This window comes from Daucus carota, chromosome 8, assembly GCF_001625215.2.
Source record: "Daucus carota subsp. sativus chromosome 8, DH1 v3.0, whole genome shotgun sequence".
Taxonomy (NCBI): Eukaryota; Viridiplantae; Streptophyta; class Magnoliopsida; order Apiales; family Apiaceae; genus Daucus; species Daucus carota.
The window spans coordinates 6,534,080-6,548,491 of record NC_030388.2 but is presented as its reverse complement, the minus strand read 5'-3'; the positions used below and the strand labels follow the sequence as shown (position 1 = coordinate 6,548,491).

The window sequence follows — 14,412 nt, the reverse complement described above, 5'->3', positions numbered from 1 at the left end:
ATTTGTCCAACCTATACAAGATATTCTAAATAAATCAATGTACACAAATCAAACACATAACTCATTCAAACATTCAAACCTCACTACACTCACAGATACACAGACCTCACTACATAGACACATATACAAACCAATACAAACACAGACCCCACTACACTCACAGTACACTCACAGTATACCAAACAAACACAGACCAAAATCACAAGACATATAACAATAATATGTTTAAGCCCAGACAAACACAAAAAAATACCCAACAAAATTTATAAACAAGAAACTAACTAACAAAAACAGATAAAATAAATCGAAACAGTAAAACAATTATCAAAAACACAAAAAATAAATCAAAAAATCACAAGACAGCAAGAGCAAGAGAGAGTAACAAAACTGAAGAGCAAGAACAAAAGAACCAAGAATTACCTGAGGAGAGAACTGCAAGAGGTGCTTCGACTTTGAGATTAGGGTTTTAAAACCTTCGATTATGCCTTCAACACCTTCGATTAGGGCTTGAGCAGCTTCGGTATGGGTTTTCAGAGCTTCAGCAGCTTCGATTAGGGCTTCAACACTTCGGTATGGGCTTGAGAAGCTTCGATTAGGTCTGTGAGAGCTCCAGCAGCTTTGATTATGGCTTCAAACACTTCAATTAGGGCTTGCACAGCTTCGATTTAGAGAGAGGGGCGGTTCGATTAAGAGGAAGTCTGAGAAACGAGAGAGAGTCGGGGAGAGAGAAAAGAGAAATGAGAGAGAGTCGGGGAGAGAGGGGTGTTTTAATTTGAAATGTTTTGTCTGAATGGGGAGTGAGTGTATTGTTTTGTCTGATTTTGGTGGTTAAAAGATTTGGGGGGAACGAAATTTTGACTAAGTACGGGAAACATTAGGGGGGAGGGACAAAAGAGGTGTTGCCGCGCAGTTTTCATTTTTAATTCAAAGAATATAGACATCGGTTCCTATAATAACCGATGTCAAAAAGGTAATAGACATCGGTTAGTTGTTAGCCGATGTTAATAATCGCTTTTACAGCGTGGCCAATGTCGACCGATGTCTATACCCTGATGTCTATTAACTAAATTCTAGTAGTGATATATCTCCGATGGACAGTAAGTATATTGTTTTATATGTTGTGTTTTGTAGTGATTTGTAATGATTTTTAGTGTTAAATATATGTAGTGTGCGTTAGTTATTAATAATTTGTTCACGAGTTTATATTTATAATGTTGTTATATAGTATTGAAGATAATGAGGCAAAAAAGACTTTGCTTGCGATTATTCGGGCAAGATGGCCTTTGGGTAAATACACGTTTACTGACATGGACGCGGCTTACCCAAAGTGGCTCGGTCTAAGGGTTGAGGAGTTTCTCGTAAGTACATTTTTGTTTACATAATATGTTTTTGATTTTGTTGGTAATTGGTTTGGTACATTTTGTTGGTAATTGGTTTGATTATTCAATTTTAATCCTTGTACTTGTTGATATTACGTAGAAATATTATAGGCAATTGAAAGGTCAAAGCCGTTCACAAGCCAAAGCTATCATTGAAGATCACATAAAGGTCACAATCAAAAGGACCATGAATGAATTGAAGAGGAGAATCGAGAGGAAATCAAGGGAGGAAGGGGTTTCGAAGTTGGCTTTGAAACCGGAATATTGGAATATAATTTTTTGGAAAGATCTTCTCAAGTATTGGGACACGGATGAAGGCCATTTGCATAGGTCAGAAGTTTGAGCTGCTAATCGGTAACGCGTGGAAAGGTTGCATAACGCGGGTGCTCGCTCCTTCAACCGTGTGCGCGAGGTAGTACTATTTTTAATATGCAAACACACACACACATTTTGTTTTTACCTTATAATTATATAATATATAATATGATAATGCAAATGCTAATATAAGTTATTTTGTGGTATAATTCAAGAACATGAAAAATAAATTGTCTAAAAGTCCGACAAAGCTTGGGGTGTGGGATGAATGCCACACTAGGATCGGCTCCACTCCCGAGAGACGAATATATACTACCCCCGCCGCTATGCGCATTGCGGTAATCTTCTAATTTTAGCATTTTAATTAATTGTGATAACCATGAATATGTCAATATGTTTATATGTTTAATTAATGCTTATATCTTCTAATTTTAGCACTTTAATTGATTGTTTATATCATAACCATGAATGCTAATTAATTGTGATAAATGTGTAGGAACGATATGCCTCCATTCTTGATCGTATGCCGGTGGAGGTTACTCAAACGGGGGAGCGGGATGAGCCTTGGGATTGGTTCCCCAAGGCGAGAGGCCAAAAAAGAATTATGTTGTGGGGTTCCCCATAGCTCGAGCTAGTGATTTGATCCCAACACTAGCCACGCGCTATAGGGATTCCACCCGTGGCGGCGCCGGCTCATCCTCATCCGCTCCAACACAAAATCCAGTGGTTCCCGATTCCATCTTCCTCCCGATTGTCCGCAATGTGCTCAATGAAACCCGTGCCAATCCTCTGCAATTTGCTCGTCGCCTATCGGATGAGGAGATAACAACCTTTTCACGCACAACCCTCGAGGCGTCCGATCCAACCGCTGACCCGGCTCGGAGGGCGGAATGGAATAACCTTCTCGGCGGCGAGGTTGTGCACATTGTAGGGACATTGCTCGAGGATGTCCTCCAAAAAATGGATGCTCGTGCTAAAATGGTAATATACTTATGACTTAATGGTTTGTTTTTTATTTTTGGTTGATATGTAAAAATGAATGGATTTCTAATTGTTTGACATGTTTTTGTAGGCAACTGCGCAAGAGGGAGAGAAAGATTACACAGATGTGGACGAGGACACGGATGAAAACACGAATGATGAGGGTGAAGGTGAAGGCGAAGCCGGTGGCGAAGGTGGTGGGGAAGGCGGTGGTGAAGGCGGTGGCGAAGACGGTGAATCATCCGATGTTTTTTTGTCCAATTAGTGTAATTTTATAATGTAATTTGGTTTAACGGATTGTATATGAAGACAATGGTTGGAATTGGATTTTGGATTTTGAATGTTTGGATCTTGTAATTATTATGTTTAATTAGAACGGTTTCGTTTAATTTTATGTTTTGGATTTTGCATTTGCGGCTATAGTTTTGGATTTTAATGCTTGGTTTGGTTGTTTAGGATATTTGTTCGGTTGCTATTGGTTTTGGTACAGGGATTGGTATAGAAATTGCAGAAGAATCTGCAATTTTTTTAAAAATTGACCCAGCAAAATCGACCACTTGGTCTCAAAACCGACCACATCTTACCATACTGTTCCCAGAAAAACGACCACATTCAAATATATATATGTGGGCCAACATCGGTTGTGATTAAAATAAAAAACATAATAAAAATGTGCATGCTTCATAAATCTAAGTGAAATGAAACTCATAACTAAGCTTCAAGAGGGTTTTGTTCTCCAATATAGTTCAACTTTTCATATTCATTAATATTGTAGTACTTAATGCTGTTTGGTTGGAGAAAGGCATGGGGTTGGAATCAGAAATAGCACAATAGTGGTATGGGGTTGAGTTATAATTTCTGATATCATGGATTTTGTTGGGTGGTGGAATAAATATGGTTGAATTAATTATTTACAAATTTAAACAGAAACATAAAAGATAAATCACAAGCCATATATAAACAAAGAAAACTAAACTAGTACATGAAAGGTAGCGATGAGTCTTTTGTTTCATATATATTACTCAGTTTTACAACTAGAGCTAAAAATCTAGTGTATGGAATAATTACACCCTTGATTGCTGACCATTCTTTAATACAAATAAACTAAGAGCACAGTATCACACCAAAAGATTATCAAAATCTACGTTTTTGAACCTCAAAAGGAAAGAATTCATGAAATAACAACCAAGACCAAGAGGCAGGGTGAGCTTGTTGTCATTTCATTATACATCAATGATCAAACCACAATAATTCTTCAAAAACTCATACTTTTAGGATACTGATCTAAAACTATCACCCAGTCCATTCAAAATCAGTCAGTGCCGTGTTTTCTTCTAAACAGAACAAAATGAAAAGAAAACATACAGTTTATCCTGAGCCATGAAGGAGAACAGATACGAAGTACAAACCCTGTGTTCCTGTATAAGACTACTAGGATAGGCTGGCCATTGTATCTTGACACATTCTTCTATGTATCCCGATTCTCATTTTTGATATCTATTGGACAAATTAACCAAAGTAATACCAATTTTTCAAAAAGAAAAATATAAAATTTTTTCACATCATCTTTTAGATTTTGGTATATGAGATCAAGTAGATATTATCAAACATTATAATAGAGCATGTATCTCTCCTTATATGGAGCACATTATATCTAGATTTTTCATTATTTATTTATTTCTTTAAGAAAATATATTCAGTTCGGATTTTAAAAACACATTGGAATTTTGAGATATTCAACAAAGATTTTAAATTATCATAATAAAATCGTGTGGTATACAATCTACTTCTATATATTAAAAGGGGACTAGGGGCAAAAAGAGCCAGAAAAATGCTCGTGAAATTACACATGTACCCTCAGTTTATGCAGAATTTCAATATTACCCTCTGCTATTATATCATGTTATCAGCCCAGGTCCAGATAGTATTCTGATCTTGCATCGTGCAGAGCGTTTAGGATACTGAAGCGATACCACTAATCTCGACGATTAACACAGAATAAGGTTTGGTTTGCTCTCTTATTCTCTGTCTTTATATGTATCTATATGCCTGTGTTTGTGTCTATATATTGCTGTTTCTGTGGATTTGTTGCTGAAGTTGAATGCTTTAATGTGAAATATAGCGATCCCAGTTGATAATATATGGTTTATGTGATTAATTGAGATGAAATTGAGAACAGATTGGGGTTGGAAGAGATTAAGTTCCTTCATAAACAGAGGGAGAGGGAGTCGGGATCTCGGCTTTGCTTTCGGGGAATCAAGGGGCGGGAGCTGTTGGCCCCGTGATTGCCAAAGGGAGTGATAATAAGAATAGAGTGGATGGAGAGAATGACGAGTTGGTTTTGCAGGATACTTTTGCTCAGGAGACTGCGGTTACGGTTGAAGACCCTAATATGTATGTCCTCTCTACGAGTAATGATTATTTTATTTGTTTCGTGTAATTGTTGTGCAAAATTATGATTTTATAGTAGCTTTGAAGCTTTATATGAGAATTACCTATATAGGTTGGGATTATTTGTTCTATTTTGGGTGTTTGGTTATTTGCCTTAGGACCTTCTAATGAATTCAGCAGCCCAAACCTGAGCTCCGCAAAAACCACGGACCTGAGCTTGTTTTCCAACATCCAGTATCGAGTATGTTATAGGTTACAGTCCTGAACCTGAAAGGTAAAGTTTCATAGAAATATTTAACTACACGTCTTTTTTATCTATTGTTATTTAGTGCTATAGGTTGTTTCACTAGATACTACTCCTTGATTTTGTGTAGAGCTGTAATTCGAGTCGGGCGGCTCGCGAGCTCGCCCGGCTCGAACTCGTTTAAGTGGGCTCGACTCGGCTCGACTCATTAAACGAGCCGAGTTCGGGTAAAGGTTTCGGCTCGTTTAATTAAACGAGCCGGCTCGACTCGATTCGTGAAATTAAACGAGCCGAGTTCGGGTAGAGGTTTGGGCTCGATTAAGTGTAAAATTATACGAGTTGGCTCGCTCGGCTCGTTAAAACCGGCTCGTTTAGCTAAACGAGCCGGCTCGACTCGACTCGTGAAATTAACCGAGTTGAGTTCGGGCAAAGATTTAGGCTCGATTAGTTAATCGAGCCGGCTCGGCTCGGCTCGATTAAAGTTGGCTCGAATTAGGCTCGGCTCGAAACTCGCCCGGCTCGACTCGAATTACAGCCCTACTTTTGTGAATCAACTGTCTACATCATTATTTCGCCTAATAGCTTCAATCTTTACTGATCAGTCTGTTGCAACCTTCTGCGGTCTCTTAGCCGTATTAATATATTAGTGATGTTTCTATTTTGCGGCTTTTTAATTTCACAACGTAAGACCACCAATGATTATTTCTGATATCCTTCCTGGTTATTAAAATTTGTTTAGCATAGTGCTATAACCTCATTCTTTGCAGCCTCTTTGTCATCTTGTTTGAAATGAGGGTTCTAGCTTTCTCCTTTTATGTATGCAGAACTAGGAATTTCTGTGAACAAATTCCTTTCTCCAAGGTGGAAAAATGTCAGAATTGAGAACCATAAATTGCTGATTATAATTATCTATGTGAATGCTTACTAATCATTCTGTTCACAGGACTTATCTTTAAATGCTACAATAAGGCATCAATCTTAAAAATTATGGATTCGACTATAGAGGAAGCTTTTATTGGATACCAATTGGTGTATTATTGGGATTTTGGATCATTCTGAATAATGGATTTATATGTGCATTAAAATTTAAGAAGGGTAAGTTCCCTAAACCCACTTGAATGAAGAAAACATGTGTGAATGGGAAAAAAAAAAGAATTTTTGGCATATAAAACGGCTCAAGTCATGTTTGTTTTTTATTAACTTGATCCAATAAAGATAATTTTTTGCAGCTTCAAGAAGATCTCAGACTCTCATTCACTTAAAAGACTCTCCAAACTTCAAGCAAAAGAATACTCGTACGCTCCTGCAGACATGAAACAGATGGGTCAGAAGATAATTTTAATAAAATTAAGATGGTTGTGTCAGGAAAATAGTTGCTTAATTGAAGGATGTGGTGGAAAACATCATGATGAGCTTAATCAGCAGAATACTGATTTTATTATTGACAGGGGCGGTGTTTCCATTCAAGCCAATGACAATTACATTTGAGAATGTGCAATATTTTGTTGATACTCCAAAGGTAGAAATTGTTTTAAATTAACTAAACTTGATTTAATTTAGGTGACCAATCTGTGCTCAATTATTCTAACAGAAAATGAGAGAGAAAGGTTATCAACAAAGGTTCTCAATTACAGGATCGTTTCAGCCTGCAGTGCTGACAGCTTTGATGGGTGTTATGCAACTACTGTCAGGTAACTATTTCTGTTTTTTGACAGATTTTTATGCTCTTCAGGCTGACGTGTATAACGTGTATAGGGTAAACATATCTGTTATGCATTGAAGTGTTAAATTATTGTTATGGATAACGAATCAAGCATATTTTGATTAATATATGGTTATTAATGTGCTATTTATTTTGATTTGTAAGCTAAAAATTTAAACGTGTGAATCAGCTTTAAAATGTTTGGTAGATCTTTTATTTATAGTGGCTTTGATTTTAAATAGTAGATGTAATAAGAAAATGATATTTATTGGTGATGTGACATGATATGATATTTTAATCAAATATGTCTATTTCAATGCTATTTTTTAATCAAATTATAATCAATTAAATCATGATTTCGTATGTTGTGAGATTTAAAAAAATATGAGAACTTCTCTAATGCAGGATCTTATATCTGAGGCAGATCATAATTGTCTTATTCCGGATGGTGGTCTCCATTAAGGTAAATTTTTCCGCTTGCTTGTCCCCGTTATTATAAGTTTGGTGAGTTCTACTTAAAGTAGAATATAAAATTAAGTAAATGCTTTAAAATTGTTGCTATATTGGTTTCGTAATACATTTTAGTAAACTTGCTCGCTTAATGGGACCTGATTTCAAAATTTTATTTTATCTATTTCTTTGATGATCATCCAAATATCTTTTGCCTCTTCATTTGTTTCTAGAAATGAATATACGAGATATAGGTTCCTGGATTCCGTTTATTCTGAATCATTAATCAAAATCAGTATGTAGGCTTAAGTAGAGTTAATACAATTGTTGAGAACCTTTACTTTCAGGAATTTAATTTTACTTGGTAAAACTTAATCTCTATGGTCATTGTGAAATATCGAATTAAGCTTGATACTTTTATAAGTTGGACGATAACTTACAGCTTTGGTACTATCATCCATATGATGTGACAAACGTAGCCAAGACGAGCACACCGGTGATTCATATACTGTAATATATGTAAAATGGATGTCTTTGCTCAAAATAACTAGATCTTCTAGCATAAGTATTCTGCACCTTTGGATATCCTCCAGTTCTTATATCTCTTTTAATGATAAAAGTGTTGTCTAACTCATGATTTGATTCCAGCCTCCAGATGTTCACATGTATTTTGTAGTAGCCCATAAATCAGACAGCGAGAGTAGAGCCCATAAACAGTCGAAATTCCAAAGTAGGGGAATCGAAGAGCTGAGCCTTCGACGATTGCATAGGTATGTAATTTGGAATTTTGTTATGTCAATTGTGTACAAGTGGATTACAAGTGATTATACTGATTTGCCGCCTCAACCAGGTGTTTCTGAGGCAGCGACCAACGAGACTGGAGCCCATAAACAGTAGAAGTTTCTAAGGTAGGAAGGGGAATCGGAGAGTTGAGCCTTCGATGACAACGGTATGTAAATTTTGTATTTGTTATGTCAGTTGTGTGTGCAAGTGGATTACAAGTGATTATACACTTATACAGTTATACTTGCCGTCTCAACCAAGTGTTTCTGCACCTTGTAAGAACCAGTGATCTGCCATAGGGTAAGCCGATTGCCAGGAAGACTAGCTAAAATTGCTTTCGTTTTTTTTGAATATTTGGATATCTGTCAAATGGATTTCCCTTCTCTCTTTCTCAGTTTGATGCTGCATTTATAAATATTTAACTTTTTTCCGTGACTTAACCTGTTGACAACTTGACATAATCCACATGAGATACATGTAATATATATATTTATTTCTCAAATTGTTGGAATATATGTTCAGGGCTATTGGCGCACTTTTATATTTATATGATATATAATTTGCATAATCTTCATAGGAACAAAACTTAGTGGAGATTTAGAACTTCTGTTGCGCTAAAGCAGGTCAGTAATAGAACAGGTGCGGTCTCACATCACCAGTATAACATGGTTTCTCGAGTGCATCGTTTGTTTTGCTTCCCACTTTTAAGTTTTGAGTTATTCAGGGTTTTATAAATTGTTTGCGGTTTGTATTGGATATTTGGAATGCACACTGTTTGGGGTGTGTGTACTGTAGACTTCCATCCTCCCCCAGTTATTTACAGGAAGCTCCAGTCATGCAACCTTACATTCACACACACTATGATACCACTTCATAATTTTATTTATATTATTAATATAATATTTAAATTTTATAATAGCCAGATGCTTCATTCTACTTTGCTATGAACCTATAGACCAGAATGTGCTTATAGGTCTCACCTGGACTTGCAATTTGTGAAGGGGAATTCGGCTGATTCACTGAGGAAATCCTTGAGTCTCCAAGCATAACCCAGCATACTTCTGATAAAACGGCCATAATTTTTCCTTCACAATGGCTATCATGTTACATGTATAAAAGAAGTGGAAGAGGACGACTAAAGATGTGGTGGCTGTGTGTTTAGCATGGGACAGAGGAAGAAGGATTTGACTGGAAATAATAAGGTAGATGTAATAAGAAAATGATATTTATTGGTAATGTGACATGATATGATATTTTAATCAAATATGTCTATTTCAATGCTATTTTTTAATCAAATTATAATCAATTAAATCACGATTTCGTATGTTGTGAGATTTAAAAAAATATGAGAACTTCTCTAATGCAGGATCTTATATCTGAGGCAGATCATAATTGTCTTATTCCGGATGGTGGTCTCCATTAAGGTAAATTTTTCCGCTTGCTTGTCCCCGTTATTATAAGTTTGGTGAGTTCTACTTAAAGTAGTATATAAAATTAAGTAAATGCTTTAAAATTGTTGCTATATTGGTTTCGTAATACATTTTAGTAAACTTGCTCGCTTAATGGGACCTGATTTCAAAATTTTATTTTATCTATTTCTTTGATGATCATCCAAATATCTTTTGCCTCTTCATTTGTTTCTAGAAATGAATATACGAGATATAGGTTCCTGGATTCCGTTTATTCTGAATCATTAATCAAAATCAGTATGTAGGCTTAAGTAGAGTTAATACAATTGTTGAGAACCTTTACTTTCAGGAATTTAATTTTACTTGGTAAAACTTAATCTCTATGGTCATTGTGAAATATCGAATTAAGCTTGATACTTTTATAAGTTGGACGATAACTTACAGCTTTGGTACTATCATCCATATGATGTGACAAACGTAGCCAGGACGAGCACACCGGTGATTCATATACTGTAATATATGTAAAATGGATGTCCTTGCTCAAAATAACTAGATCTTCTAGCATAAGTATTCTGCACCTTTGGATATCCTCCAGTTCTTATATCTCTTTTAATGATAAAAGTGTTGTCTAACTCATGATTTGATTCCAGCCTCCAGATGTTCACATGTATTTTGTAGTAGCCCATAAATCAGACAGCGAGAGTAGAGCCCATAAACAGTCGAAATTCCAAAGTAGGGGAATCGAAGAGCTGAGCCTTCGACGATTGCATAGGTATGTAATTTGGAATTTTGTTATGTCAATTGTGTACAAGTGGATTACAAGTGATTATACTGATTTGCCGCCTCAACCAGGTGTTTCTGAGGCAGCGACCAACGAGACTGGAGCCCATAAACAGTAGAAGTTTCTAAGGTAGGGAGGGGAATCGGAGAGTTGAGCCTTCGATGACAACGGTATGTAAATTTTGTATTTGTTATGTCAGTTGTGTGTGCAAGTGGATTACAAGTGATTATACACTTATACAGTTATACTTGCCGTCTCAACCAAGTGTTTCTGCACCTTGTAAGAACCAGTGATTTGCCATAGGGTAAGCCGATTGCCAGGAAGACTAGCTAAAATTGCTTTCGTTTTTTTTGAATATTTGGATATCTGTCAAATGGATTTCCCTTCTCTCTTTCTCAGTTTGATGCTGCATTTATAAATATTTATAAATATTTAACTTTTTTCCGTGACTTAACCTGTTGACAACTTGACATAATCCACATGAGATACATGTAATATATATATTTATTTCTCAAATTGTTGGAATATATGTTCAGGGCTATTGGCGCACTTTTATATTTATATGATATATAATTTGCATAATCTTCATAGGAACAAAACTTAGTGGAGATTTAGAACTTCTGTTGCGCTAAAGGAGGTCAGTAATAGAACAGGTGCGGTCTCACATCACCAGTATAACATGGTTTCTCGAGTGCATCGTTTGTTTTGCTTCCCACTTTTAAGTTTTGAGTTATTCAGGGTTTTATAAATTGTTTGCGGTTTGTATTGGATATTTGGAATGCACACTGTTTGGGGTGTGTGTACTGTAGACTTCCATCCTCCCCCAGTTATTTACAGGAAGCTCCAGTCATGCAACCTTACATTCACACACACTATGATACCACTTCATAATTTTATTTATATTATTAATATAATATTTAAATTTTATAATAGCCAGATGCTTCATTCTACTTTGCTATGAACCTATAGACCAGAATGTGCTTATAGGTCTCACCTGGACTTGCAATTTGTGAAGGGGAATTCGGCTGATTCACTGAGGAAATCCTTGAGTCTCCAAGCATAACCCAGCATACTTCTGATAAAACGGCCATAATTTTTCCTTCACAATGGCTATCATGTTACATGTATAAAAGAAGTGGAAGAGGACGACTAAAGATGTGGTGGCTGTGTGTTTAGCATGGGACAGAGGAAGAAGGATTTGACTGGAAATAATAAGGTAATTTTGTTTGTTCTTGTCAATAATGTTTGAGGATATATGCAATTGTTTTGCGTATTGTGACTGGTGCCAAGTTGAGAACCCTACCAAATGAGCTGTATAATTAATCCCATATACTTATTTGCATTAATATAATTGTTGGTGGTTGTGTTTTAACACTTGAAATGTATGAGCAGATATATAAATTGAATTAGTTCTAGATGAGATTAGGGGAGCAGTGTATACCAGTGGAGTGCAACTCTATTCTAAGAAGTAAGAGTTCTAAATTTTAAACAAAAATCTAATATCTGTAAGATTATATAAAGATTTTTGGTTTCAGTTTTTGTTGAATAAAGAGCTTTATCATTATTTTTTTTTTGCTAAGCAGCTTTATCATTATTTCCACGCCATAGTTAATTAAATATCAGATGTAGAAGAGGAACTTTTTGCCAAACCTCTTGTGGATGTTATATATTTGTAAATACAGTGGAAAAACTGTGTTATCTTTGATTTCACAAATTAAGTCAGGTGATCTGCATGCTTTGTAGCTTCTTATGTTTATAGGCAAAGAAGTATTTATTGAAACGAAAACTACAGACCAACCTGTAATATACATTAAACTCATATTTCCCACTTTTGTACTTCAAAAAAACACGTTCCCTTTTTCAATCTGGATGACAGTTTTCTTTATAATACACAAATGCAAGTGAGCTTCTAATAAGAGAAAGAGATAGTGTTACATTTATATTAGTATATTACTCTTGTCTTTTCTTTTCTTTTTTATAAATTCAGGTGTCCAGTTAATCATTCAGGGAGCAATGAACATGTAGCTTAATTTTTATGATTTTTAATTAATTGCATTATTACTATACTGTAACAATTTATACATAGATCAGCTTAAATGAACATAAGACTTCTGTGAAAAGTAATTTAGACAGGGTACCTTCTCCATTTTTTTTCATAGGTCGTTTGATTCTTTGAGACTTTATTGACTATCTATTTGAAATTATTATTTTTACTCTCTTTTTTGTGAATAAAAGTATACAATAATTATTATAATTCTATACGCATCAAGCATGTCACCTTAATTTTTGACCCACTAACTTATGTTGCTGATACACACTGGGATGAATAATGATAATGTAATTAAGGCACAGAACTGCTCCCATAAAATTAAAATCACTGTTGACCCACTAACTTATGTTGCTGATACACACTGTGATTAGAAGCTGGGGAATAACATGAGCTACAAACTTTATTTTCAGTCCCCAATTTTTCAAAAAGTTACACATCCAAACCATCATGTTAGGTATATATTACAGGACTAGACTACCCACTTACAATACTAAGAGTAGGAATATTCTCAAAAATACTTCATTTTTGCTTCATGCAACAACATATTTCGTGGGATAAGTTGTGTTCAAATAGAGTCGAGTGGTTGTAGAAAATTGAATATCAAAGTATTAAATGATTTGTAAATGTTTATTGTAGACTACTATATAACTTTTACTTCAAACTTATATTGCTTTTACTGAAGTTTCAAGTTTGGTTCAACGTGTTCTGTTCCAGACTATGATTTAGCCATTTATGACTATGCCTTCTAGAACCTTTTCATCTTACTTACCTGATAATTTCAGCGACATCCTTTGTTATGTTAAAATCTAATATCTTTATATTAAAGATTTTTGGTTTTAGTTTTTGTTAGAAAGAAGTGGAAGGGGGCAACTAAAGATATGGTAGCGGTGTGTTTTGTGTGGGACAGAGGAAGAAGGATTTAACCGGAAAAAAAGATGATAAGGTAATTTTGTTTGCTCTTGTCAATCATGTTCGAGGATATATGCAATTGTTTTGAGTATTGTGACTGGTACCAAGTGTCAATTATGTTCGAGGATATATGCAATTGTTTTGAGTATTGTGACTGGTACCAAGTTGAGAGCCCTAAAAAATAGTACTACTCGAATAACTTACAATTGCTCATGCTTTCCTAATTATTATTATTCTTATTTTTGATACTAAGACCTATAAAATGATATCAGCGTGAAATATGTCCATGATTTTTCCTTTTAAGTAATCTATAGGGCTGATTTGAACAATATGAATTTAAGTCGGTGAAATTTTATACTTACCGGGACTTGCACTTGCATTGTTCGACTCCTTGATTGTTATTTTTCACCACATATATGTTCTTTACTTCTACTCATTTAGATTTAATTTTTAAACTATATTGTGTCTCAGGGTTTTGGATCTCGATGTGCAAGACAAGGGTGGCTCCTTCAACTTGCTTGTGTTCGACTCCTATATTGAATGTTTACATAATGCGCCAGTCAAAAAAAATCTCAAAGGGATGAGTCTATCTTCTGATTCTATATCTGGATAACCACAAAATGAGTGGACTCATTCAGAATTATGTTGTCGTCATTTTTATATCAGATTCTAATTTGGAAAAAATCTAAGAAAGTTTTGTCTATACATGAAGATGTATTTTGATGGTTACCAGCATTTTTTGACAGAGGCATACCATAAAATATAGACAAGACATGCTGAATTTTTTTAATCACATATCAAATAGTGAAACATTGATATTTGAAAATCAAAAGTACATGTTAGTTAAACAACAGGCCGTGCCTTGCACGGGCTTTTACGCTAGTTAGTATTTAAAAATCTACTTAAAAACGAGATGACATTCAATTGAGATTATTAAGAAAATCTATTAATATTTATGACATATTGAGATTATTTAATATCCATTAAAATCTGACAATATATTAATTGAGATTATTTA

The 14,412-nt window shown here is 35.0% G+C and overlaps 1 protein-coding gene across 30 annotated transcripts; it reads left to right on the top strand.

The window, feature by feature from the left end:
* Positions 1-4,453: 4,453 nt before the first annotated feature.
* LOC108192694 (ABC transporter G family member 37-like) lies at positions 4,454-14,184 on the top strand. Of its 30 annotated transcripts, none has more exons than XM_064083165.1 (12): positions 4,454-5,069; positions 6,540-6,605; positions 6,759-6,829; positions 6,902-7,001; positions 7,437-7,475; positions 8,111-8,130; positions 10,310-10,426; positions 10,507-10,605; positions 10,678-10,739; positions 11,451-11,651; positions 13,326-13,428; positions 13,866-14,184. In XM_064083165.1, the coding sequence occupies exons 1-5, from the start codon at positions 4,994-4,996 to the stop codon at positions 7,472-7,474; spliced, it is 351 nt and encodes a 116-aa protein (XP_063939235.1). In that variant the 5' UTR covers positions 4,454-4,993; the 3' UTR covers position 7,475; positions 8,111-8,130; positions 10,310-10,426; positions 10,507-10,605; positions 10,678-10,739; positions 11,451-11,651; positions 13,326-13,428; positions 13,866-14,184. The 30 variants fall into 30 exon arrangements, 17 of the variants coding, with proteins under 17 accessions (XP_063939235.1, XP_063939233.1, XP_063939237.1 ...); XM_064083163.1 differs by having other exon boundaries at positions 10,678-11,088; XM_064083167.1 differs by lacking the exon at positions 10,678-10,739 and having other exon boundaries at positions 10,507-10,564.
* Positions 14,185-14,412: the final 228 nt, after the last annotated feature.